Source organism: Chionomys nivalis, chromosome 17 (assembly GCF_950005125.1).
Source record: "Chionomys nivalis chromosome 17, mChiNiv1.1, whole genome shotgun sequence".
Lineage (NCBI taxonomy): Eukaryota > Metazoa > Chordata > Mammalia > Rodentia > Cricetidae > Chionomys > Chionomys nivalis.
In genome coordinates, this window is record NC_080102.1 from 23570772 (window position 1) to 23598233 (window position 27462).

The 27462-nt window shown below is 45.2% G+C and overlaps 1 protein-coding gene across 4 annotated transcripts in view; it reads right to left on the reverse strand.

The window, feature by feature from the left end:
• Positions 1 to 489: 489 nt before the first annotated feature.
• Asap1 (ArfGAP with SH3 domain, ankyrin repeat and PH domain 1) overlaps positions 490 to 27462 on the reverse strand; it is a 286462-nt gene continuing 259489 nt past the window's right edge. For 2 of the 4 annotated variants that reach the window (XM_057791272.1, XM_057791273.1), the window contains exons 25-30: positions 22630 to 22800; positions 13163 to 13232; positions 10794 to 10852; positions 6660 to 7159; positions 4538 to 4660; positions 490 to 3179 (exon numbers count right to left, since the gene is read on the reverse strand). In XM_057791272.1, coding sequence (XP_057647255.1) covers positions 3105 to 3179; positions 4538 to 4660; positions 6660 to 7159; positions 10794 to 10852; positions 13163 to 13232; positions 22630 to 22800 — 998 coding nt within the window. In that variant the 3' untranslated portion in view covers positions 490 to 3104. The remainder of the gene's footprint in view (positions 3180 to 4537; positions 4661 to 6659; positions 7160 to 10793; positions 10853 to 13162; positions 13233 to 22629; positions 22801 to 27462) is intronic. The other 2 variants (XM_057791274.1, XM_057791275.1) reach the window with 1 other exon arrangement.

The following is a 27462-nucleotide window of genomic DNA, read 5'->3' on the forward strand; positions in this document are numbered from 1 at the left end:
TCGCCTTGGATGTTCAACAGTTGTGACTACCTGCAAGGATAACCACAGGCTACCCTTTGCATTCATCACAGAGGAGGATGAAGGACTCACAAAGTCCCTCCCCTCCCTGATACAAGGTGCTACAGTTCTTAGCAGTGCAGCTGTCCAAGCCTCCCATGTTCCTGGAAGTAATCCCTCACAGAAACTCCTGTACGTGGCTCCAATTGAACACACTGATTCATCAAGCCAGATGTGGAGGAACTGTTTGGTCGGCCATTAGTGCCGTATCTAGGGTGAACAGATGTTTGTCTTCCCATAAGAAGTTCACAGGAGGTGGGAGTGGGAGGGGACTCAAGTGAGCCTGGAAGGTTACATGCTATCATGTACCTAGAGCGAGCTGTGGCCCAGGAAGACGAATGCCACCCATCTCCACCCACAAACCAGATCATTTTTCCCAGCCAATAAAGTAGTGGACAACTCACAAAATGGCCTGATTTCAGATGCCTGGGGTCAACTGAGAATATGTTTATTTAAAAGCAATTTTAAATATTAAAAAAGTAGAAATGAACACATACAGTACTGAGAAACTCTCACATTAAATACATGTGAAATGAAAAGTGTACTGATGCTTGGTGGTGGCTCCCAGGTAAGAATGTGGGATTTAACTAGAGGCAGGCATGGCAGGGCTCCTATATACCATGTCCAAATTGTAGGCAATAAAAAAAATAAATAACAATTGCTGTCCAACAGGAAAATAAGACACATTGTTTGCAGACATAATTTTCCTTTCTAAAGGGGGGAAGAAAAAAGGAATGAATTTGCTTTCTTTCTTACGGTTCCATACCTTCAAAATATTATGTCATGTACAAAATTGCAGATAGTGGCTCATCAAGGTTCCAGAACAAGGTCAGATTTAAACTTAACAAGATTGCCAAAGGAATGTCTACCTAGTTTTCCTATGTCCCACAGCACAATGGAGTAGAGAGAACTCAAAATCCTGATGGGAAACAAACAAAAACCAGAAAAGAAACATACATTTGTGTGAGTTCCTGTAGCAGAAGAGGACATCATTAACTCTCTGGCATTGTAGAGACAGAGCTTGTTTAAAAACCAGCTTATGTTCAAGTCAGCAGAAAACCGCCTAGACCTTCTGAATGCAACTTCAAATGCATCTTAAGAATGATGAACAAACTAGGACACTGGGCAACCGCCACATTCCTAAAACCATTATGGCCTCTAAAACAAGGTTGGTGGCGTTGCTGGCTGCACGCTAGCATGCTGACTGGCACCTTTTGCTCTTGGTTTAACGTGGGGATGCACAGGTGCCCAGACACTATGGAAGCAACTGCTTAAGATCAGTTTCCAGTGACAGCTGGTGGAGTGTCTTGAAGGTTTGTCATGCAAGGTTTGATTTATTTCTTGGGTGGCTATTCAGAGTTCTCACGGTAACCATTTAAGCAGAACTAAATTAGTATTTTCTGAGCACGGTGGCTATGAGAGGGCTCTTCCCACAAGCTTCATGGGAACCGTGCTTCTGTGAAATCAATGTTTCTCATTCACTGCTGAGATTATCTGCTAAAAAGTATTTGTCTTCTGTGCCGTGGTCAGAACAGCAACTCAAGCAAACATAAGTCCAGAAGGACAACACACCTTGGAATCAGAACAGTCCTGGACCCAGGAGGACAAACAACCACTGCATTCTCACCCCAAATCCAGACTGAAGCTGGACATGGAAATGCAACGTGATGAATGGGCTGAGGGGAAAAAAACGAAACAAAGGAAACACAAGCAAAAAGAGACCAGAGACAGACAGACAGATAGCCAGACAGACAGAGATGGCTTGCAGAGAGCTTTATCACAGTGCAATTCATAGCAGCGTCCCACAGCTCGGTTATAGACTGACTTGAAGGGCACATGTCTACTGGGTAAGTTTAAGATGAGAAAATTAACCTGTAACTGGAGTTTAGAGACGAGAATTGGAAGGAGGAGAAAAAGGGAAAATTGGTGTCAGCACCTGGATTCTGCATTAGAAAACTCAAAGACCGACTTGACAATTTTTCATCTTGAATAGTAAAGGTTTAATCAAGAACAAAATGAAGAAAATCATTTCAAACTGACACTTTGGACGCTTCAGAACGGTTGAGGGGTGCTGCGCCAACGCGATGTGCAAATACTCTGGAGAAGGCCAAATGAGTGACCAGAAACAAGTATTGTTGCAATCTTGTAACTTCTGCTTTAATGGCAATCAAGTTTAAAAATGTACAGTTCACTTCTTCATATGTTTGTTCCTTTATAAAAGGCAGAATTCGGGTAAGCTTCTAGATGCATGCATAACGTAGAGGTGGATATTTTCTGGCAGTCCTTGGTTCCTGAAAGTTGAACTTCATCAGACGTGGTTTTAAGCTTTTGTCAAAATAGTCATGAAGGATATGTTATTTTTGCATAATGAGGTAATATCTCAGGGGTGGGCACTCGCCATAAGATGTACACATCCACTCACCTAAACTTGCACGAGGCTGCGTACACTGTAAAATGCTGCAGAGGACTTTGTGTCAGTGACTATTTGCTGAAGGAGTAAGACATTTAACTGAGCACTTTTCTGTAATAAATACCAAAGTAGGTCTTTGTAGCTGTAAACTGTGTACACAGATAACTACAGGCTGCAGGCCAGGGGGCTAACTTAAAGTTCCGCCTGGAGCACAGAACCCACCTCTGCTAATGTTGCATGTTCAGTAACGCCATTGAGAATACTGCATTGTTAGGAGGAGTCAGTTCTGCACCCTTCAACAGCTGCTGGAGACTCTTTACCTGGAAAACCAGCAGTTCCTATACTCCTGCTTTTTGTTTGCTCATAAACAGCACAGAGAGAGAGAGAGATGTAAGTGCTAGATGCCAACGATGGCTTTGGCAAACCAGTAAGGCGCACCAGTTCCCGAGGCTACCCTAATACTGGTGAAGGCCGAAGACCACAGGATATTTACAATACATACTATATTCCCCTCCTGAGTGGCCCTTCCATGAGTTCTTGGTCTGTAACAGCAGCTATATACACGTTGTATACAAGATTACATGGAGGCAGCGGTCTGGCATGAAGGGTGTGGACGGACAGACGGTTCTGCTTTTTGCTAGTCAGACAGGATGTGAACGAAGGACACTGGAAAGACACCCTTCCTTTCAGGCTGTCCTTCGATGTGCCCAATCTGCAGGGAGAAAGGAGTAGTCAGACAGGAGGTGGCAGCAGGCTCACCCCTCCACTCTTTGGTGGACCACACAGTGCTGATTATATAACACAGCGAGGCAACAGCCCCGAAAGAGCAAGGGCCAGCCTTGCAGTGGTCAGCACTTCTGCAGGGGTCGGGTTCTGTGTCTATGCTTGATGCTATGATGAGCAGACATGCAATGAGGAAGCCCAGACAAACCTTGACAAGCCCCTTTCTTACTTACAAAATTTGGTAAAAGAAAAAATTTGGTAAAAGTAAAACAAACAAACAAAAAAGACTTGTGTAATTAAGATTAAAAAAAGAAGGACTGGACCCAGAAGAGCTTCTGGCTACTGCAGATGTGACAGTGTTGAGATGGATAGTGGCCTATGGCAGTCTCACCATTTGCAGCACAGACCTGCAAGCCACGGTTACAAAACTTCCCTTACTACCTCAATGAGATCAATGTTAATTGCACTGAAAAGGGTCCTGCTGTGGGCTCTGCACAGAAAGAACAGCAAGAGCATGTGCACTGGCTGTGGAAGCCCACCGCATCCAGAGAAGGGTGCACTAGCAAGCTAGGCAGAAGCAGCCGGGGCAGGCCACCTTTCCTGTTCCTTCCCTCGAGGACCTGTAGGAGTGTGCTGTGCCCAGGCCTCCATGATACCAGTCTCCTCTGAGAAGTACGATCTACCTCTCTCTGTGCTCAGAAGGGTTGCATGAATTACATACCAGTATTAGAATTTTAACCTCTTTACTGGGATGCGTGTTGGGTTGGTGGCTCATAGAATCTCCCTGGGCAATACTGAAATGTTCCTTCACTCCCAGGAGTCTCAGTTGGTGTCACTGGTTTCTTAGCAGTGCTATGATCACCTCCAGACTCTATGTGGTGGCCGTAACAGACAACAGGGTGAGATCTAGATAGCCTTGTAAGGTAGGACTCTGTCCCGATCTGTTTCCCTCAGAGGAAACAGGTCTACAGATGGGATGAGCCTGATCCAAGTCCGCAGGGCTAGTGACTGACACCACTGGGGGACTTCAGACTCGAAGTCACTGTCCTACGCTGGTGGCGCACACTGGGAGCAGGCCTGGCTCTGCTAACAAAGACACTGGCTCAGGAAGCACCTCTAAGTACCCCCGCCTCTGGTCCCCGCTCACCCGTCCAAGAAAAGCACTCCAGTCATGGGTGCCTGGCCCATTTTCAAAGTAACTTTGCCTTTTTATAGCACAGCCTTAGTGACAGGAGGGCGGTGTGAACGGCCATGGGGTGACTTATGTGCCTAGCGGGACCCTCACACCCGTCTCTGGAATGGAGAGTGAGGGAATGGACGAAGAGACAGGCAGACACGGGTACATACCCACCACTCCTGGTCCTCTTCCCCCGTTACAATGATCACCTCTCCCTCGATGAACGTGAGCTCGTCGTCGTTGTCTGCCTGGCAGTCATAAATGGTCTTCACGCGCCTCACTTTATTTTTTCCCTGGAATAAAGAAAGCAGGTTTGAACGGGGAGCAAATGAAGAAGGGGGAAACAGAACAGCCCTTCACACGTGAAGAAGAGGGGAACAGAACAGCCCTTCACACATGGGCGAACCCAGGCAGGTGATTTCTCCTTGCCCAGACTTGACTTTCTCAAGTGTTGGTATTTCTCATGTGAGCGCATGCATGCAAGTGTGTAGAAGATTGACATGCTTCTTGGGCACTGTGCATTCTCAGGAATGGCAGTGCCTCCTCCGGCGAGCTCCAGCAGGGAGCTTTTGGCATAGGGCAACCAAATGCAGGCAGTGATCACAATTCAGCTTTCCCAAAATGCATGAAGAGATCTGTCCTTCCTCTGCTGTGCTCCACCCCACAGCATCAGCTTGCAGAGAAACGACAGCAGAAGCTATAGAATGCCTAAGATACGCATTTTCTGCACGCCGAATGTGCAGCACAGATGGATTCCCTAGGGTCTCATGCAAAATGGGTCAGGACACATCAGGGAAACTCAGGGAACAGCTTGAGTCTAAACAGTTGTGGTTCTGACCAAGACTTTTATTGGCTGGACTTGAGTTCTCTGAAGACAGGAAGGTGTAAAGAGCACCTTCTAAGGAATACTTTAAGCACCCAGTTAATTAGATTACTAGCAATAGAAACAGAAAAATATCTTTTTATTTTATTTCATGCCCATTGTGTTTTGCCTGCATTTACGTCTGTGTGAAGTTGTTGGATCCTTGGAGTTACAGGTAGTCATGAGCTGCTATGTGGGTGCTGGGAACTGAACCTGGGTCTTCTGGAAGAACAGCCAGGGCTCCCAATGACCAAGCTATGGCTCTGGCCCTGGCAAGTTATCTCTTTAGGTGCTCTGGGCCTCATGTCTTTCCCTCTGTCCCTTGCTTCTCTTTGGCTTTCCTGATGATCCCAGCTCCTTCCTGAGCTCCTGGGGGAGTGGCAGGGGTACATGTGCTGGTGATGTTGGAAGGCTGACCAGACCCATAGTAGCACGTTGTTATCTCAGCTGAGAGACTGAGAAGGCCTATACTGTGTTAACTTATAATGATGAGGAATAAGTGAGATACTATCACTAAGGCAAGAAGCGTGAACTGGGGTTCTGTGCACATAAAGAGACCAGTGAATCTGTCCGTAGAGCTGAGGAAGGCTGGAAGCAGGGCACACAGACAATGGTGGGCTCAAATCCATGGGAGGAAGGATCACTTTTACCTTTAGTGTTGACATACAGCACCAGAGATAACAGATACAGAGGAAAGAGTTTCGGTTCTCTACCTTAATCTGGGGTGTATGGGTACTGTGTTACACCTTTTATTTTTGAGTGTTACACTTACATAAAGATTGGGGGGGGGTTCTTGACAAAGACATTTTTTATATAAAGCTAAAGTTGGGACACATAGTATGAAATGATGGAATGACAAGATCACTACAAAACCCCATCTGTGATGCTTTCCTGGGCTTTCCCTCCGGTTCTGGTTAGAAGATACAGTGAGAAAGGATGGAGACTGATCCTAGGGTAGTGAAGTTCAACCCTCATGGCTTCTGAATCAGAGACACAGTAGCTGAGGGCTTGTGATGTGTCCACTGTGTCCTACTCACGGGTCACTGTACTGGTGCCCCCGAGCCCAGTACCATATGGGGTCTTGCACCCCAGGAATTAGGCTTAGAGAAGGCAAATACACTGCTAGCTGGCAGCCACATCAGACACTGAAGCCAGGTACCACAGCATGCCAGTTGGGATCCAAAGGTGGTTAGTGTCTGTGGCCAGCAGGCTCCACACTCCCACAAAGGCTTCAATGTGTGGGAGACAGAGTATGGGCCACGGCTCTCTTACTAAGTACAGCTGGGCACACCTCTTATCACCACCTTCCGGAACTGCGACAGTCTGTGGATGCTGCTTAGTGGCAGAGTACAGAGCACACACACACAGCTCTAGGTCATGCTCCCAGCACTGGGCCTCACCAGAGGAGGAGGACATTGCTTCTCACCCACCGTATTGATTTTTCTCGGCAGTGGTACAGGTGTCTCCGGCAGCGTGGGGGTGAGGTCATTGGAGTCCTCAGATGCTTGCTTCTGGATGGCATCTCTGGTCTGCACGTTTGGGGAGAGATCTCCCGTGTGTGACTTCTGTGTGACCTCTGAGGGTGGCTGCACCTTGGATGAGACTTCACTAGCCTGGGACTTTGCCATCAGGTCTCCCAGCTGTGGCTTGGGGGGCAGATCCTTCATCTGTGGTTTGGGAGGTAAGTCTGAGAGCTGTGGCTTCGGGGGAAGGTCACCTAATTGGGGCTTGGGGGGCAGTTCTCCAGGCTTAGGTGGCAATTCTCCAATTTGGGGTTTAGGGGCCAGTTCCATGGGCTTCGGGGGTAGGTCTCCAGGTGGTGGCTTTTGGGGTAACTCTGCCAACTGTGACGATTTCTGAAAAACCTCAGGTGGAATGTTGGCTTTGTCGAGGGAGAGATGATGGCTGGTTTCTGTCTTCCTTAGTGCCACTGTGGGAAAGGAGGAGAGGAGGTCACGGCACAGACGGAGTAAAGGTGGAAGGTGTCACAGCCATGGAAAAAGGCCAAACACTAACAAGAGCACTGCTCTGGCTGGGTGATGGTGGTTTACTCCTTTAACCCCAACACTCAAGAGACAGAGGCTGGCCTGGTCTACAGAGCTAGTTCCAGGACAGCCAGGGCTACACAGAGAAACCTTGTCTTGGGTATTGGCAAAAGCAAGAAAAGGCATTGACCTGCTGTGAGACCTGGTGATGAGCAAGTCTCACTCACACAGGAATAAAGTTGGAAGCCAGGAAAGCATCTACATTGCAACTTACAGCTCTGGGCTTCCATTGAGTCACTGCAAGATGACCGTATCAATCCAGAATTCTAAGAACATATGATTTTACAAAAATAAAACTTTCCTGGATGTCAATCTACCACAAAACTTAGTCATTTAAATATTTTCACATATTTTTCTCCTAGAGGTTTCTATAGGTTTAATTTTTTAAATATGCTATTTTAGCAAAACCATTTGCCATGTTATGTACAAGTTCATTAGAATAAAGTACAAAATCACTTTTGAAGGGACAGTCCAATCAATTTAATAGCCTTACCTATTGCCCCTCATTTTACAGGACTCACTCAGTACTGGCAAGAGGTTCTTCTGTTGCCCACCTACCATCATGGCTGATGGGCATGTTCATTGACTGATGAACATGTCACAACACACACAAACTACTGTATCATGCTTTGTCTAAAACAGCTCACTTAATATGCTTGGGAGTTTCTACATCAATCCTCCTATTCTCTAAGAACTGCACTCTACTCCAAATCAGGAAAATGCCCCTGCCTATAGAGTCATCCTTTTAACAATGTATGAACTTCAAGCACAGCACGTGCGACACTCTCGCTCACCCACTTCTGTGTGTGGTGGTCTCAATGAGGACGGCCCCCATATGCTCATATGTTAGAATGCTTGGTTCCCAGTTATTGGAACTGTTTAAGGTTTAGGAGTTGTGGCCTTGTTGGAGGAGGTGTGCCACTGGGGGTGGGCTCTGCAGTTTCAAAAGCCCACACTAGGCTCACTTTTTCCTTCTCTGCCTGCTGCCTAGGAATCAGGATGTATATAGCTCTCAGCCATTACTCCAGAGCCATTACTCCAACGCCATGCCTGTCTGCTTCCTGCTATGATGATTATGGGCTAACCCTCTAAAACTGTAACCAAGGCCCCAATTGTTTTCTTTTATATGAGTTGCCTTGGTCATGGTGTCTCTTCAAGAGCAATAGAATAACTAAGACACCATGTCACTGTGTGACCTTGGCCAAATTGCACAACCTCTCTGAATTTCAACTTCCTCACACTAAAACTCTTATCTCAAAGGGTGATCATGAGGATGACACAACTTAGTTGATGCAAAAAATTTACTGTGAGGACATGACGGCTATCAGAATTCCACAGGAGTGACATTATTATTGTTATTAAGCGGGTTTCCTTGAGGCCTTGTAGGAGCTCTAGTTTTACAACTCTGGCTCTTTTCTTGGTAGGGGAGCGGAGTACTTAGTGTGTGCTCCTGCAGCCACACCAAGAAAGCAGTAGTAGTGTGTTTAGAAAAGCATCCTCAGAGGAGAGGGGCAAGGAGAAAGCAGCTTTTTTACTGAAACTTTATATATTGACCAAGATAGAATTTGGTCAGGCCCACTCTCGCAAACTTTTCAGCTGAGCGGCCCCAAGACATGTGCGGTCTTATATGGACAGTGCCTGCAGGCCACCTTACTTTCCTATGAGGCTTTGCTGTTATTTTCCAAAAACTACAATTCCAAGAATCCCAGGAAGTTACCTGGTCCTGCGGGGGTGGGGTGGGGGGGTGATGTACAGGTTAACTTAGGATCTAAATTCTCCTTGAAATTGTACCCTGGGTCGAATCCTTGACTCAATGATGGGTATCGGTTTATATTTAGATCAATAACCATCAGTTTAATGGTACTCAGATAGGCATTATCATTTAGTTTTTGTATCAATGGTGTAAGAGCCAATAGTAATTAATAGGAAGCAGATAGGTGAAAGGCCCTGCAGTGGATATAACTCTTGGTTCTGCATAAAGCAAGCCAAGTGTCCTATCATATTGTAGATCTAATAGTTAATGAATCTACCTGAAAATCTAAGCCCATTTTTCTGGTATATCAATTGGCATTATAGGTAGCCATTTGTCCCCTGTGTCAGTCTTTTTCTGAACAGTGAAGGGTTAACTGGGACAGTGACACATGTGAGGGGCACTCAGTGACCGCTACTCTGACTCCTCCTGCAGGCCCTGCCCTGCAGTTACTGGACACAGTGTAGTAAGGGAGAGTGAATGTCAGGGAGAGCTTCCCATGACCAGAACGGGCACAGGGCCAGTCGCTGAGCACAGTGCAGTAGGGGATAGTGAATGTCAGGGAGAGCTTTTCCTGTTGGACAAACAGTGGGTCAGGAGGATGGAGAAGGTGTGAAAGAGACAGGGGCAGCCGCACAGGGGCAGCAGCCACAGGTGAACTAGGACTAAGAATTCTTTGGGTTTGAATCCACTGGAAGTTAAGCCAAGAGACAGGCAGAAGGATTCAGTGGTAATACACGAGAAGCAGAGAGCAGAATCTGGGCACAGTTTGAAAATCACCACCACTTTGCCCCAGACAGACTGACTGGGTGGGCCAGCCTTTCTACTCCATAGTCAGTAGCCTTGTGGGACTCTGCTACCTAAGCAGGAGTACAGTCTCATCCCAAAGGATACCACTTGACAGAAGAGCTCAACAGAGTGGTACAACCTGATATCCCTACACTAACCTCTGGTTTGCCTTCTACTGAAGCAGGCCTTGGAGCACTGGGCTGGGGCACAGGGTTCTAACTGTGAACACTGACCATGGGCACTGATAACCCGCTGCAATCAGAGCTCCTCTGAGCATTTACCCAGATCTGACATAGGCCTGCAGGCTGGAGGCTTTCACAAGGACCTAATGAAGCAGGAGCTTCAGAAGGGGCTTCATGACTCGCAAGCAGAGCTGTCTCTGTGCACTCATTTGTGTGGTAGAAGAGGCTGAAAATTTCGTTTTATAAATGAAAAGCATGGTCAGGATTTGAGAAGGTTGGTCAAAGAGCCAAGTGTCTGCTTGGCAAAGCAGCAGCATTGTAGACACTGGTTTCCTGTGCTTCCCAGGCACAGGTGTCCCTGCTCTGCATGACAGATGCTATCCCAGGAAAGGCTGCCTTTGCTACCGCCTTGTGAGGGGCCATCTGAAGCATGACTTCACCCTGTCCTCACACAACCTCACCACTACAGATGAGGACTCTATGCGGGTAAAGTTAAGGAGTCATTTGCTCGTGAATGAACAGCTGTGGTGGTTCCTCAGCGCGAATGGTCAGGTTTCTGATCGGGAGAATGATACCTGACGGTTAGCAATGTGTCTTCTGCAAAAGGGAACTATAGTATTTGCTATATAGACAGATTTAGACTCTATTTTCTTCATTTAACAAATATTTGGCAGGCACCTACTCTCTACTATTCTAGATACCTGGGACAGATCAGTGAACCAAAGGGACCACACTCTGTCCCCAGGACAGACAGTGACACTTCTATAACATGTGAGTTATAAAGAGGAGGAATCTTACCTTTCTGAGGTAGTTTAGGAAGCACTCTTGGGCCAAGGGCCGTCTTAGCAGAACTGGTGCTGATTAACAAACAACAGTGGTTTAGCATCTAAAAGTGCCATCATTTCAACAGTGATCTATGATTCAGACTAATTCAGAGGCATTTCATAATTACCTTAAGGATCTTTTCTTTTTTGGAGACAGGTGTCACTACATTGTCATGTCTGGACTGGAACTCACTATGTAGACCAGGCTGCCCTCAAATTCATATAGATTTACCTCCCTATGCCCCTTTAGTGCTGGGATTAAAGGTGTGTGACACTATGTCCAGACTCAAATTTCTTTCCTAGAGCTAGAGAGGTGACTCAGAGAATAAATACATGTTCAGATAAGTGCAGCATCCTGTGTCAGATCTCAGATCCCACAGAGGTAGGAGGAAAGAACTGACTCCACAAAACTTGCCATCTGACTTCTACAAGCCCTGCTGTACCATGCTGCTCCTCCATCACACACATACATACACACAAACACGCACGCACAACCACTAATCCTCCTAAAAGATAATTTAATAAAAGGTTATAGTATACTTTCTATGTTTTGGCTGGCCCAGATGGATAAGACCTTGGAAAAGTGAGGCAAAGCCCCTCATTTTAAAGCTTTGTTTGGAGGTGATCATGTGTGAAAGCTATTGGCAGTCTGTACACTGTGACCCTGATGCCCTACACAGAACTTCGGCTCATGTCATCCCACAAGCAGCCCTCATCTCCCCCGCCTTTCCCGAGATGCAGACTAAAGTGTGTGTATCATCATCTGGTACGTCCCCAGTCCTCTCCTGATCATGGCTTCCTTAGAGGACATGCAAATGAGTAGGGGAAGAAACACCGAAGTCCCTGGAACAAGTCTGCACCATGTTGTTTGAATAAGCAAATTTGACATCTGCTAGCTGGAAGCCACTACTTCCCTTTCACAAGAGTGTAAAATGATCCCCAGAGGACCTGAGAGACACCTTGTATTCAAGGAGCAAGAGCAGCCAAGCGTCTGTGAGAACTCCTTTTGGACCCCAGGCCCCTTTTCCCTGTCCTCTGACGTTGCAAGAATTGGTTGACCTTTCTCTGTTCTGTCCACCTGACCACCACACACAGCGAGTCAAAGAAAGAGGATGTGCATGAGTTCCCCTTTTGGTCTGGCTCTTAGATATCCTGCTCTCTCCAGCTGTTGGGCAATCAACCTCCCATCCTGGGGGGAGGGAAATAGCCATGTTCAGAGGAAGCCACTAGAGTACAAGAAACAGTGAGTAGGAGAGGACTCAATGTCCATTCTTGACTGTTTTTCTTGTGTTCTGCCTTAGCATCTTGGGGAGGCACAGCTTCCCATTACTCGTTAGTTACTCCTGCTCACTGGTAAAGCCCAAGTCTAAAGGATCAGAGAGTCCTTTCAGGATGCTCCTGGGCCAGTGCTGCAAGTGCCTGAGCATCTTCTGGTGTACTTTGGGTGAGTGAGAATGGGGAGAACTTGATGAATGGCCAAATGGGTCAAGCTCACAGCAACCTGATTCTGTTTATGAGCACTATAGGTGAGCACTTTCCTTATGTCACTCTGCCCTCTCCACAGAGAGCCTGTCCAATTGCAGCTAAAGGACAAAGAATAAGAAGGAAGTCAGGCTGAAGGTGAGTGAAGGAATGCAGAGACACTTTGACGCTGCTCCACCATTTAAACACTCTGAAATAGGACCACGGTAACAGGCTGATCTCCCTGGGTTAAAGAGACAAAAACTGACAGTTCTGAAAGAAATGAGTTTGTCTGTTTATTTATTTATATTTTTAATATAAACTCAGTTGATTCTCTCTTCCCCAGGTATGGAGGTGGCTCTCTGCTTCCTGACTAATCTCTAGAGGAGAGGTCAACTTTCTGTCCTTAGGCAAGTTCCCAAGTACCTACCTCAGAGCAAGGATGGTAACACTGCTTTAAGACTAAACAGACACCAAACAACAGACAAAAACCCTTTTCCCCTCAAAACACACACACACACACCAGTCTCATTCTTATATTAAAAAATCTTTGGATTTAAAAAAATTGTGTAGTTAAAAGGTCAGAAATAGGCCATGCAAAGTGGTGCACAAATTTAATCTCAGCATTAGGAAGGCAGAGAGGTAGGTGGATCTCTCTGAGTTTGAGGTCAGCCTGGTCTACAGAGCAAGGCCTGTTCCAGGCAAGAGCACCCTACTGGGGACCAGCAGGGAGGTGCCATGTAGAACTGAGCAAAGATGTCCAATTTATCTTCCTAACTGGTACTGCCAGGTGACTATATTGAGTAGCAAAGTCCAAGTCTATAAGTCTGCCCACAGCAACTACGAGCACAACAGGAGAGGAAGGCAGGGGCGGTGGCTCACCTTGCTTGCTGAGAAAGCCCCTCAAATTTGTTTGTTGTCTTACTTGAAGATGATGGACCCACATCATTACCTACAAGAAACACAAAAGTTACATCTTCAGACATGGACATGAGAGAGACTCTGGCAAATGGGCGGAATCCCTCAGGTCCTGGAAAGCACTAGAAGATCTCAGTCAGAAGAGCATGTACTTCCTGTGTTAAAACAAAACCAAGCAGGGTTTGGGACTCATATTTTTATTGCTAGTTAAAGACTATGCCAGTGAGCGGCCTGCCTCCCAGTAGGTTTCTAAGACCATAGGAACTTGCTGATGTCCAGGGGCTAAGGATCTGAAAAATCAATAAACCATTATGTTCATTTAAGAGGCTAGTTACCATCGAGACAGGGACGACACACTCAACTCACTAGTGAGGGCCCATGTGTGGCTGTGTTGCTGACAACCAGCCATCTGGCCACCGGCATAGTCAAGATCCACTCAGTATTAACACGGTTTAGCACCTACTATGCACAAGGCAGGGATGCAAGACAAGAAGAATAAAAGGTCAGCTGGTGAGAGAGGACATGGCATCTTGCAGAGGCAGGAGGATTTCTAGTGGGGCAGTGTCCAAACAAGAAGAGCCCAGGAGTATGGATGTGTGCTTTGTGCAGGTGGGCAGAGGGCAGGCAGAGCATGAGTGGGCTTTCTGTGACCGCTATATGGTATGCGGCAGAGCTGGGCCTAGGGCTCCTACAGGAATTAGGAGACGAGGAAGTAACTTAACTCTTTCCACTCCATGGTCAGTCTCATGTCACAGCACGTCTCTCAAATGTGTTCTTTCTTGCCAGCTGCCATTCTGCACCACATGGGAGACTGGCATTTTTACCCTCTTTTAAAGATAAGGAAATGAGAGATAAGTTCATGAATTGCTACAGGTTCCATAGCTACAGTGAAGCCAAGAATCCTGACCACAGAGCTGTGTGCTCTACACAACTCCCTAGGATACTATGATAGTAACACAAACAACACCACCTACCATTAATTGAGTACTTAACACAAGCATGTTATTTGCCAAGTATCTGTAGGTAATCATATCCATGAGAAAAGACACAATTATCTCTTCCAATCTACATATAAAAAACAAAGATGTAAGGGCGGAAGCAACAGGTGAAGGATCAGCACTGATACACAGCCAGGGACCCCCCTCTAGAGCCTGTACTCTGAACCACCCACTATCCTGCCAGTTCAGACAAAAACTGTTCCATCAGGAGAGGCTGGCAGAGCTGAAACTGGACCGCTTGGGCAGAATGTTCTGTAATGCCAGGACATGAGACAAGAAGAAGCAAACTATACTGGTTTTGATACCACCACTACCTTTCAAACTGACTGCTGCTTAATGGTGACTGGATGCTCTTTAACCTTTGATGTGTTTCCAGCAGCACATGACCTAAAACTGAGAAAACTGAAGACGTTCCTGGCACCTCTCAAATAACTCTCAGTGGTGATCTTCAAGGCAAGCATTTCTTTAGCACTGTATTTCATGCTGAGCCTCCAGTCCTGGACACCACGCCTTGTGCTTCCACATTATCTGTGAGCCACAACAATGTTTGGGGAAGAAGATATTCCCACTAGTTCCCTTTCTACACAAAAACACTTATAGAAAATGACTATTTAACGCAGTTATGCAGAAGGGAACTCGACAATAGCAAGAGAAGGTCCCTGGCTCTCCTGTGGTCATTCTCTGCTATTACACAGGTAAGTATCAGGGTAGGCTGGCGGTGGCCTGTGCCTACAGGCATGGATGTTCAGAGTTCTCATTTACTGTTCCTCTTTGGTCAAAGTTACTTGCTGTTCTCCAAAGAAAATGTTTGTAGGCCTCTGCAACTTTGCCTCTCTTGTTTCACCTGCACAATCCCTTCCCACACTCGAGTCAATTCTTGCCCATATAAAGAACATCTCCCTGGCTGATTTGATTCCTGCATCTCTTTCTGGGAAGATATTAAGGGTACGGATTTCGGAGCCATACGAGTCCAGTTTGGAATTTCAGGTGGGCCGGTGATGTGGACTGAGCCTGGAGGATGCTTCTTATTCTGTTAAGCCTGTATCTCCTTGCCCCCACAATGAGAGTGACAATTGTGCCCACTACAGTAGAGAGTACTGGAAGATAAGCTATGGTTGTGAGCACAGTCCTGGGCTGCAGGAAGCATGACACAGATGGAAATCATTCTCCACAGGCTCCAATGAAGTGCATGGGAACTATGCTGATATAGCCAACAAAGTGGTACCCAATGACGGCAGTTCTTTCCATGCCTTTGTCATCCTACCTCCTATACAGAACAGAGTAATCGATGACCCTTGCTGCAGAAAGAGGCCAGTAGGCTAACTAACTCTTCAACTTCAGTCACAGTGTGATTTCTCAGACCCGATTGGGAAGCCATCTGTGGTGGACTGACAAGAATCCTATGATTCACATAGCTAGGCAAAGGATGGCTAGTCTGCAGGGGGGAGAAATGAGGCTTAGGACAAGTCCCCAAAGACAGTACTAAAATAGAAGACAAGGTTCATGAATACAGAAGCAGCTTATTCCTTCCCTCTCCTGCTATACAACTTGAATTTGTAGGTCGCACAAGTTCTAGGTATGTCAGAGAGGCAGTAAGAAGGCTGGAGTCAGAAGCTGGGCAGTCAATGGGAGAAACCACGGTTGATTCTCTGGTTTACTCACCATTTGGCTGAGATTTTTGCGGAAGGAGCAGAGAATATCAGCTCGTCACGAGCAGCACGAGGTTGCAGGAATCTTTTGGAACAGTGAACCAGGATGTGGGTCATTAATTCAGAAATGAATTCAAACGCCATTTCTGAGGTTATCAATCTGTGATCTTATACAAGTGATTTAACATCTCTGCCTCAATTTCCTTGCCTGTGAACTGAGGGCGATGCCCTCCTATCTTATGGGATGAATGTGAAAGCTCAGTCCAAAAAGTACTGGAAAAATTATGTTTTATATGTAAAAACATTTCCAGGAGAAAAACAATTTAACCCATTTTATTTTTTATTTATTTTTTGTGGGAGGTCTTTTGACTGAAGGATGTAAAAAAAAGTACATGGGCTTTAGATCTCAGTGGCCAGAGGGTATTCCTGGAGGCCACTAAGGCAGATTCTGTCCTTATTTCCTTATTACTTATATGTATGTATTAAAATACAAATTAGTTTGTTTTAAAGTAAGTAATTTAAAAAGGGGGAAGCTTAATGAAATGCAGCTTCCAAGGTCATGGGATTCCCACACATCTTGCCCTTGCCTACTAGCCCCTCTGCTTTCTCAACACAAGCCTGTCTGAGACGTCTCATGAGACAGATGGCTGAATTCAACATCCAAGCAGGACTTTTAGTCATGTGATGCCCAGGCTATTCTTGGTACTGTGGACACTGTAGTTCTGGCAGGAAAAAAGCCTGGAAGGGTTCTTCTTGCTTCGACAAGGCTAGAAACCACACAGCGAAGTGTGCTGCTACAGGGGACAAAGAGGCAAACATGGCGAGTAGGCATGGCCAGTGAGTAGGGGTATGTGCTGGACTGTGTACTTCTGCCAAAGAGAGTGTCTTCTTCAGGCATCTGATTCTCAAGCAGAGACAAGCACAGCGAGGAGGCACAGCCAGAGACTTACGCTCTGCTCTGCCCTTCTCCACCCCATGCAACAGAAGGCAGTGTGTGGACAGGGTAAAGAGTACCGGCTCTCACCTGCACTGGTTCCCTACACATCAGCTATAAGAACCAGGGCAAGTCCTCAACCTTTCTAGTCTAGAAGCCTTAAAGCCCAAGAAACAGTATGTTCTGTCCCGGAGACTGTGGGCAAGAGTCATCTACGCTACTGAATGCAAAGTCAAAGATGGACAGAGCACCTGCCAGGAAGCTAGTGAGCCCAACTGTGAAGCAGATGCATTACAGGTCAAACTCTTTGTACTCTTTCTTGCAGGCATGCCAGTAGTAGCTATGTGCTAGCTGAACTTTTTTCTTTTGCTTCATCCTGTGAGACTCCCATAATCAAATCTATAGTCTATTTCCAGCCACAGGTTATAACCTAACACTCAGGATTCTGAGGGGCTTACTCTATTCCATTCATTTTCCAAGCCAAACTCAAGCTCTGTCTCCTCCTTAAACTGCCTGCTCCCTCTGCGAAGGCCAGTGTGGAGGACTGCAAATACAACCTGAGCAGAAGTCATCACGAATATCAGTGAAGGCAAGTCCTTCAGCCACAGCCGTCTACTAAGGAGCTGAATGGCAAAGGTTCTGAGTCCAGGAACATGATGGAAACACTGAGTATTAACTGGGTGGGACAGGCAGCCTGGTGTGGTGGTACATACCTATAATCCCAGCATTTGGGGGATGTGACTGGAATTTTCCTGGTTTAGGCTAGCCTGTGGAACATAGTGAGAGCCTATTTCAAAACAAACCCCAGGAAGAATCAAACACACAAAACCCAAGAAACCCTGCCCTGAAAACGGCAGCAATAACAACAAAAGACAAACCAAATCAAAGAAAAGGGAAAAGGCTGTCATACTACGGTCAAGTCACAGGTCTGATAAGACTGCTGGCTACATGGCTGAGAAGCATATTCTCTGAGATCTAAAAGGACAAGAGCCAAGATAGAGGCGGACTTGGTGGGGGTGAGGGAAGGTGTTATTGTGAATGCCTTCTGGATGTGGAATGGATGTGAATCTTTGAATACCAAGGAATAGGCTAGGAGCAATTACAAAATGGCCACCTAAAGGTACCAAATCCAGGCTGGGAAGATAGCTCAGCCTGTAAAGTGCTTGCTGGGCAAGAATAAGGGTCTCAGTTCAACCCCTGAAACCCATATAAAAACTAGGTGTGGTAGTACACTAGTAATTACGGTGCTGGGGTGAGGGAGGGAAGGAGAGGGCGAGGAGACAAACAGGGAAAGGGTGGGGGAAAGAGGGAGAGACAGAGACAGAGACTCATCCCTGGGGCTTGTTAGGCTTACCTACTTGGTAAGCTCCAGGCTAGAGACACACACACGTAAACACATGGACATACACATACTCTCCTGTGTGCACATGAGGATCCTAAAACTGCCAAAGGACACTGACAGTTGGTGCGTGAGAATTGTCTGTATTCTGTCAATCATGTTTTAAGTAAACTGATTGGCCAGGCAGTATGTATAGGCGGGTCAACCAGACAGGAAGTAAAGGAAGGTGATGAGAATAGGAGAATTCTGGGAAGCAGAAAGCTCCCTCGGCAGTTCTGCCCAGACCACCGAAGAAGGAAGATGTGAGCTGCCCTGCTGAGAAAGGTACTGAGCCATGTGGCTAACACAGATAAGAATAATGGGTTAATATAAGTGATAAGAGCTAATAAGAAGCCTGAGCTAATGGACCAATCAGTTTATAATTAATGCAGACTCTCTGTGTGATTTTCTCTGGGACTACACGGCTGTGGGACAAGGCGGGACAGAAACCACCAAGCAGCCAGGCCCTCATGTCAAGCCCAGCTCTTCATGAGTTATTTCAGGGCTAAGCCAGCCAGGCAGCTGGGGCGACAAGCAGGCCCTCATGTTACAGGCAGTCACCAGAAATGGAGAGAAGCAAGGAACAGAATCCTTCTCTAGACCCCTAGGAGAGGACATGGTTCTACTGGATGTCAGTCTTGCAGCCTCTACAGTGCTTCTTAACCTTCCTAATGCTGTAACCCTTTAATATAGTTCCTTATGCTGTGGTGACCCCAACCATAAAATTATTTTTGTTGTTACTTCATAATTGTAATTTCCCTACTGTTATGAATTGCAATGGATATATCTGATATGGAACCCCTGTGAAAAGGTCATTGGATCCCAAGGGGTCCAGACCCACAGGTTGAGAACCTCTGTTTTACAACCATGAGAATAGGTGTTGATTGCCTTAAGAGTCCAAGTTTGTGGCATGAATTACAGTAGCCAAGGACACATACAGCACCATGACACACATATGGGAGTCTAGAAACTATGCGTCGGGCAAAATGCCAGGCTGAAAGAGTCACAAACAGTAGGTAACATTTGTTCAATACTTTCTAAGTCACATAACCTTTATGAGAATTACATGCATAACACATGACTAGTACTAGTTCTAATTTTATTGCTAAAGAAACTGAAGAGTTGAACAATGACAAATACGTGTTAAAAGCTCAAACCTATAATGCCATGAAGGCTGAGGCACGATTGCCATGGGTTCAAGGTCAGCCTGAAGCATAGAGATTGACTGTTTCAAAAAACAAAAGCAAAAAACACGTGGAGAATATGACACTAGGGTTCACATTAGGGACTCTATAGAGATGGTGTTCTGAGGGCGCAGACAAGGAGGCATTGGGACCTCCACCCCCCAGATGCAAACAGAGTGTGGTCTTTGAAACAAGTCCCAGGATCACTAAGGATTCCAGGATCAATCTAGCCCAATACAGGGAAAGACATTCTAGATACCTTGAGAGTCTGACATGACCGTGGCCCACTGGAGAGTGGAAGAAGAGAGAATGTGGACTGGACTCTGCTGCACCTAGGAAGGATACAAGTCCTGCTCCAGAGTAGATTTCCTCGGCTGTGTCTACCAGGGACGCCATCTCCACGGGCTTGGGGGAAAAGGGAGGTCTAGAGGAAAGCTAGGGCAGCTGCAGCACCAGGGAGATGCTGCCCAGAAGCTGACCAGTCTGACCCCTGCCTTAGCCTTGTGGCACACAGCATCAGCAAGAGATGGGACAGGGCCACTAAGCAGTGATTACTCAGCAGAGTGCACATAACATGAGTGCAAGTTTCTCCTATGATCAGGAGTCTACTGTGCACTTGCAGTGTTGACAATGCTACTAACCTGTGTCTGCACAAAAATCTGTCTCCTGTATGTAGATATCCATCACCTACAAACAAGCCTTGAATCAACAATCCAGAGGTTGTCTGAGCATCCACCACAGTGCTGCCATATGGAACAGTACCACTTTTGCTGAGGGTAGATTTTAATTTCTGTCCCTTAGGGCTAGCTGAGGTTCCATCTGTGAAAGGCTATAATGCTTCCATCTGACTGGCAGGCAGTCACTTCTTCACCCACTCCCCCTTTTTTTTTGGTTTCCTGAGACAGGGTTTCTCTGTTGTAGCCCTGAAACTCCCTTTGTAGACCAGGCTGTTCTTACACTCAGAAACTTTCCTGCTTCTGCCTCCCAAGTGCTGGGATTAAAGGTGTGTGCCACCAATCTGGATGACAGTAACTTTTTTTTTTCGAGACCAGGTTTCTCTGTAGCTTTGGAGTCTGTCCTGGAATTCGCTCTTGCAGACCAGGCTACCTTGAACTCACAGAGATCCGCTTGCCTCTGCCTCTCAAGTGCTGGGATTAAAAGCATGCGCCACCACCACCTGGTGACAATAACTTTTATAATAAGGTAACAACTGAGTTTCTATGGGAAAAGGCCTGATCCCCACCAATATTGTGATAAAAAGAAAGCCAGATGCTAGAGAGCTGGAAAACAGAAATTCTATGAATTGATTTGAAGGCTGTTTCTGTTTCTGTAAGGAGCACAGTAAAGCACACAGGAAGCAAGCAGAGGATCAAAGCTCAGTGAAGTCTGTGAAGAATCTTCACTGTGGGGTCTGGGGGATGTTATCTGGCAAAGTCTGTTTTTTAACAGATCTGGGACTCTTGGAAGCCTTGGAATGCAGTATCCTGTGTGCCTTCAATCGTTTTGCCTTGATTATTTCTGATCATGCAGATCCATCTCAAAGGTGTCCTGAGTTGACTTCTTATGTATTCTCACACTCCATTTTCCGGCATGCCCATATGCACTTTGATACGACAGTAATTATACTATGCATACTCCTCTGAACGCCTCATAATACCATGAGCTTCTTGGGCACAAGGAACTGAGACGGCTCAAGCAACAGAAATGACAGGTGTCCTGGGTAGGTCTGCTGACTCAGATGAGTAGTTACAACACACACACACGCGCACACGCACACGCACACACACCACACTCTGTGGTATTTGGGACAAGACTGTGATAGTCTTAAAGTGTATATTCTGGCTTTTCTTCAGAAACAAAACAAATCAGAACAATTCAGCTAGACTTTTGAAAAATTCTTATGTCCAATGTCTGTTATGCTGAATTACCTATCATGTGTTAAGCACAATTTATAAAAAGGGAGTGAAAAAAGCCACAATGGAATCCTTTGGTGGGAACAGGTGAGACACAGACCAGTGTGCTCATTTGGCAGAGATCATGTGCGTGGGTCAGGCTGTGCTGGGCTACTGGATGATGGTGACCTATGTGCCGCAGCCAGGATAGCAGGCAAGGTGAAGGTATTGCTGTTGGTGTTGCTGGTAGTAGTGTTTTGTAGACAAGATAAGTCCATGCAGCCAGTGTCCAGCTCACTCTGGCTAAGGCTACTCGTTCTTAAAGAGATTCCTGAATATCCAGTTTGTGGCACGCGGGATTCCACACAAGTGAGAACAGACAGACAAAGATGCTTCTCTCATGGAGCTCTCATTTTAGCAGGGTAGGCAAAAGATGCAAAGAATTTAACTCTGATAGTGTTCTGGAAGAAAACAGAAGGGAGCCAAGGAGGCAAACTGGAGAGAATGCCAGAAAAGATGAGGTTTGGATAGAGCACATGATGAGACCAGGAGGTGAAGGGTCCAGGGCAGAGTAGAGACCCTCCTGCACAGTGCTTTGATATAAGAAGCCAGCTCTTGTCTGAAGCTCAGCAGGAAGTCATTAAAGGTGTGAAGAAGAAAGTCTAAGATAGATTTCAGTTTTACAAGAAAACTATTCTGGTTATCACAAAGGAGTGAATTGTTTTGTTTTTCTTTTCTTCTTTTTTTTTTTTTTCTGATACTGGGACTGAACCCAGGGCCTTGTGCAAATTAGACAAGCACTCTAGTTAGCATGAAGACAGTCCCTAACCTTAGCCCACTATTTCGCTGTTCTGAGTTCTATGAGAGCCATAATTCCCACTTCAAACAGTTGCTATTCTCGCCGAGACTTAGGATATGCTCAGTTCCTGTGAGTATAATATTTGGCCCTCTACATCTGTGGGAGGAAAAAACCATGTATTGAACACAGACCTCTTTTCTGTTTCCTTTAACCTCACGTTTACACTCCATTAGACATGCTGTCTAGAGAGGGTTTAAAGTGTGTATGTTCAGGCTATAGAAACACCATGCCACATTATATAAGAGGGACTGGGGCATCTGCAGATTTTGGTGTCTTGCGGTGTGTGTTCTAGAACCAGCTCCCTGATGATATCAGAGAACACTGTATTTATTACTATAGTTTTGAGTGGCCCCAAACTTTTCAAAGTGTTTCCTGGCCTTAGAAGGCAGGTATAATCATATTCACACGTTTAAGATCTCGGTCAGGGTGTGCGCACTCTGGACAGTTTCCCTATCATGCAAACTGTTCAGTGACCAGTAGAGTCCCCCCGACTGTCGGGCTCTGGGCAGCTTCGATCCTGACTTTAGGAAAACTTACCCCAAGGAATTGCGCCTTTGTTTGGGGGCCCGTGAGGTAGTGGGCTGGGAGGGTCGGACAGGGTTCTCTTGTGTCCGGGTGGTGGGGGAGGAGGCCTCTTCTTGGACAGGGTGGAGCTGCCACTAGAGGTCTGCGTGCTTAGAGGGAGTGTAGAAGGTGGGCCAGTAGGACCTAGAAAGGAAATCGAACGGGGGCAGGAGGGTTAATCCCAGTCTCACAGACACAGAACAGTAAGTATGTAATTACTCATCAAAATGTGGTAGAACATGGGAGTCCATCAAATGGATTCACAAATGGATTTTAAGATCTGTTGGTTAGTGAAATGTTCAGCCCTAACCAGAACATCTGTATCACATCCTCTCCTCCCAAGACTCAACCACCTTTGTGGGATAAAGGCCAGAAGTAGTAAACGAGCACAAGGGAACTGTTTCTGAACAGAGCAGGAGGTTGCACATATGAATTCACAGCAGTTGAGGTAGCACTCGTAAGACCTGTGAAAGTTGAAGCCGGGCAAGATTCCAGTATGGAGAGGGCAAGTGGGCACCAAGTCCTGCCCCTAGCTAAAGACCTAGTGGTAGTTGACAGCTGCGGGGACAGAGTGTCACTTTTCCTTAAAGGGGTGGTCCACGGTGGATTTCCTTAAAGGGGTGGTCCACTGTGGATTGTGAGCACCATTCAATGAAGATCATACATCCTAGAATACATGTGTAGCACAGATTATACTTCATGGGTTTAAAAAACGGGGAGGCAGGGGACAAAGTTGAATGGATAGGGAAGGAGATGGATCTGAGAGAAGTGAGCCAGCGGTGAATATGATCAAAACACACTGTGTGAAGTCGTTGGGAACTAAAGAGAAAGAGCACAGTAAGAATTCAAGTGATAAATAGTGAGGAAAAAAAACTTGGTTAAAAAAAATTACAAGAAAAGAAAAGAGTAAGTATTTCTAAGGAACAAAATCCCAGCCAAGCCAGGTATGATGGTACAAGCCTATGATCCCAGCCTCTTGGGAGGTTAAGGGGGTGGGAGAGAATCACACATTCAGTCGGAAATGAGATGAGAGCTCATTTAAAAAGCAAGGCAAAGCAAAACCCCAGCAGTGGTAACAAATGCTGATCAACACAGAGGGCTCAAGGATTCTGTCCCTCAGGCAGATGCAATGGTAAAAAGAAAGCACACACACATTTCAGTCAGTAACTCACTCACTGGAAATCACAAAATCTACTTAAGAGGAAGGCATACTCCACTGTCACCAAGACCAAGAGAGGGACAGAGAGTGCTGGGAACTCACGAGTCAGTGGCCCACAGGCTGAGGGATTAGAGTGTTCAGTTAGCAGAGTTTTTAGTTCTACTACAGATTTCTGCTTAGTCAGCAAACAAGTTTTCCTTAAAAAAATTTCCCCTAAATAACGAAGGATCTAGACTGACCTAGAAAAAAGAACTTGGAAAATTTTTTGTCCTAATATTATATTGTTCTAGAAATCCCAAACCATATGTCGTACTGAAAGTCTGAACGGCAGCTAATGTAGTTGGTTCTGCAGCAGTCAGGGGGGTATCAATACACATTCTTGAAGTGAGTGTGTATGTCAGGCACTGTGCTGGGCACTTGCATGGGTATTTCTCTAGAAAATACAGCTATGGGCCTGCTTTAACCATGTCCACAAATAAACATTTAGGAAAAAAAAAGTGAAGCCAAACAGGAGGGGAAGAAAGCTAAGAATACTGTTATGCCAAATGCTTGACTCGGGCAGGAGACACTTGGTAATCCAGAAATGTTCCAAAGAAGTTTTTTACATTCTGTATGAAAAGAAAATCTTAATTACTGCTGGCCTTCTTCCTGCATAAACTTAAGATAGCTTTAATTATTAATTAATAGTTAGTACTAATGGGGATTAAGTAATAAGTTCTCAAAGATAGCCTAATTGTGGTAGTAAACACTGCTCATCTGAGTAAAGCAGCAGTCTGCATTAGGATTAAATGACCATAGTAACAGAACAGACTCTGATTAGCTGATGTGACACCCGACGGCATCTTATGGTTACTTTAAACCAATGCCTAGTCACACTATTAGTTACTCAAGTTTTAGAAACCATTTTCACAATGAGGAGACTGTTACTACAGCCTGACACCTGTGCAATGCTTTGCCATCTTCAACAGCGGTGTCTGCATATTATTCTTTTGACTGTTAATATAACTCTATGAAATAGGTCTGATGCTGGCTATCATCAATCTAAGAAAAGAGGCTTGGCATGGCAGATCCCACCGGACAGGAACAAGGCAGGTCCAGGAATGGGAGAGGCATTACTGTCTTAGCAGTCAGTGCTATTGGATCTTCCAGTCCAAGGCAGCACTTTCTGGGTGGCTCATGAGAAAAATGACAATGTTCAGAATGAGGAAATGGAAATAAATTCAAAATAGATCACAGACAATGGTGAGTTTCTCTTGTACTTTCATCTTTATTGCCATCTAGAGACGATCTGGTGAAGTGCATCTTATGAAAGGTCACACGATACTGCAGCAAATTTTGTCCAGTACTAAATACTGAAGCAAGATGCTATGTGTATGTGACTTCAGGGATAATTGCATGCAATAGTCACTCAGTCACTACCAACCAAGCAGAATCCAGATCCAAAGATCTAGGGAGTTGGCCAAAGAAGACACGAAGCTACAACTCAGTAAACTATGTATGATCTGATTCTGGCCCAGGCATTCAGCCCTGAAAACAGCTTGCTTCTCTGACTACACTAAGACTTTATGTATAGGATCCTTAGACACACAGTGCAGATCTTTTCTACTCTCACCTTAAAATAAAAAAAAAAACCCACAATATTTTTATTAATTTTTTTGAGAATTTCATACAATGTACTTTGTTGCCCTCCTTTAAAAAGGGAATTCAGATGTAACCTTATCCAGAATTTTTCTTTACTACCTCCTTTTTCTCTGGAGTGAATGCTGCTAATGTCTGGACTTCAACAAGGCTTCTAAGAACTAGAATGTCCCCTGCTTTGCACCATAGCAACTGCTCTTTTTCTTTCCCTACCTGTACACTTCCACAGGGGAAAAGAACTGCTTATCTTATCTCCCAGTTCTGGTGCCTGCCATAGCCTGGGCACTCAATGCACATCCATGCCAAAAATTCCTGGTGCAAGCCAGCAGGATGATTTTCCTGTATGTTGTGCATTTGGGTTTCAATAAAGTAGAAAACTCAGGTCTTCTACTTCAAGACCAACTAAAAGTGAAACTTTCAAATTTCACAGAAAATGACTTGAAAAATTATCTAGACAGGTTTTCGAAAAGCTCATCTATAGAGCTCTAATTTACACATTCTAACATGCCCTACAGAAGACTTAATGACTAAAGTTATATTTAAATAACTCTGGTAATATTGATAAAAGTTCTATTTTTCTAATGGTTTTCCTTTTACATTTTTTTATTCAATAAGTTGCCTATGTTCATTGGGTACACTACATTGATTTGAAACATGCACACATTGTAGAATGGTTCAACTAGCGAATTAACATTCATCACCTCGTATACTTACTGTAGTGAGAACACTCGATCTACCACTCTTAGCGATTTTTCAAGACTACAATTCATTATTATTTGTTATAAATAACATGCTCTACAAACATCTCTTAAATTTATATGGCTGATCCTCCTATATAACTAATCCAATTTTTTAATAGTATGGTAGTTAAAGGACTGGGAAGTGTATGTTAATCACTGTAACAAGCAGTATATAAAGGCAGGCACTGTATAATTACATAGAGAAGGACTTTGGAAGGAAGGAGCTGTCAGAGTGACAAGTTTTTCTGTTTTTTCTATGCCGAGAACAGCCTTAGCTTTTCATCTGCCCTCAGTCTCTTTCTGATAAAAGTATTGCTTCTGTAACCATTATGTATACACACCACTATCCCTCCCCATGCAAGAGAAATCAGGCTTTCCTCCTCTTCCTTTTCCATACCCAGAAGTCAGGTTGACTTGACCAAAGAGCCTGAGTCAGTGGTCCCTGTTGAAGACAAAGCTCTTGGTTAGCCCAAGGTGTTTCATGTGAGGTGTTTAAGCAAGAAATCTGGTACATCACAGCTTCCATTCTGAACACCTTTTTTCTTTTTGGTGTGTGTGGGGGTTTGAGACAGAGTTTCCTCTTTGTTTTGGAGTCTGTCCTCTAACTAGCTCTTGTAGACCAGGCTGGCCTCAAAGTCATAGAGATCTGCCTGCCTCTGCCTCCCGAGTGCTGTGATTAAAGGTGTGCACCACCACTGCCCGGCCCTTTTAACTGTAAGGTCTGGTTAGTTTTGGTGTGTAAAGTTTCTATTCATTTGCAAGTTTTTTTAAAAAAAATAATAAGACTTTAACAATTATTAAAATAATAATAAAAGGGAATGTGAGAAATTTATAAAGGTCACCAAAACAACAAAAACCATAAAGCCCAAGCTAAATACAAATTCAATGTGACTAAAAGGCAAAGTCCATGAGTTGTTATATGAAGCTACTCACAGGGTTGTCCCAGGAGATACAAGTCCCAGAAATGACAAAGCATCAGGCTATGAGTACTGCTGCTGAAAATACTTCCCAGGTTTGTCTGACTCAGCCAGTGGCGCCTTTTCTGATGGCAAGCCATGGCAGTAAGTGGTCTGTGCCTCTGCACTTGTCTCTGACTTCTACCACTGACCTCTGAGGAGGAGATGCTGTGCATAAAATGCTTGCACAGCTGTATTTAGTAGATCTGTTACAGACATTTTATACAGGGCTCTTCAGCAAGTGAACTGTCACCTCCCTAGTTTTGTGTGTGCCTACTCCTTGCTTTAGCTATATATTTTTGGGGTATACTTT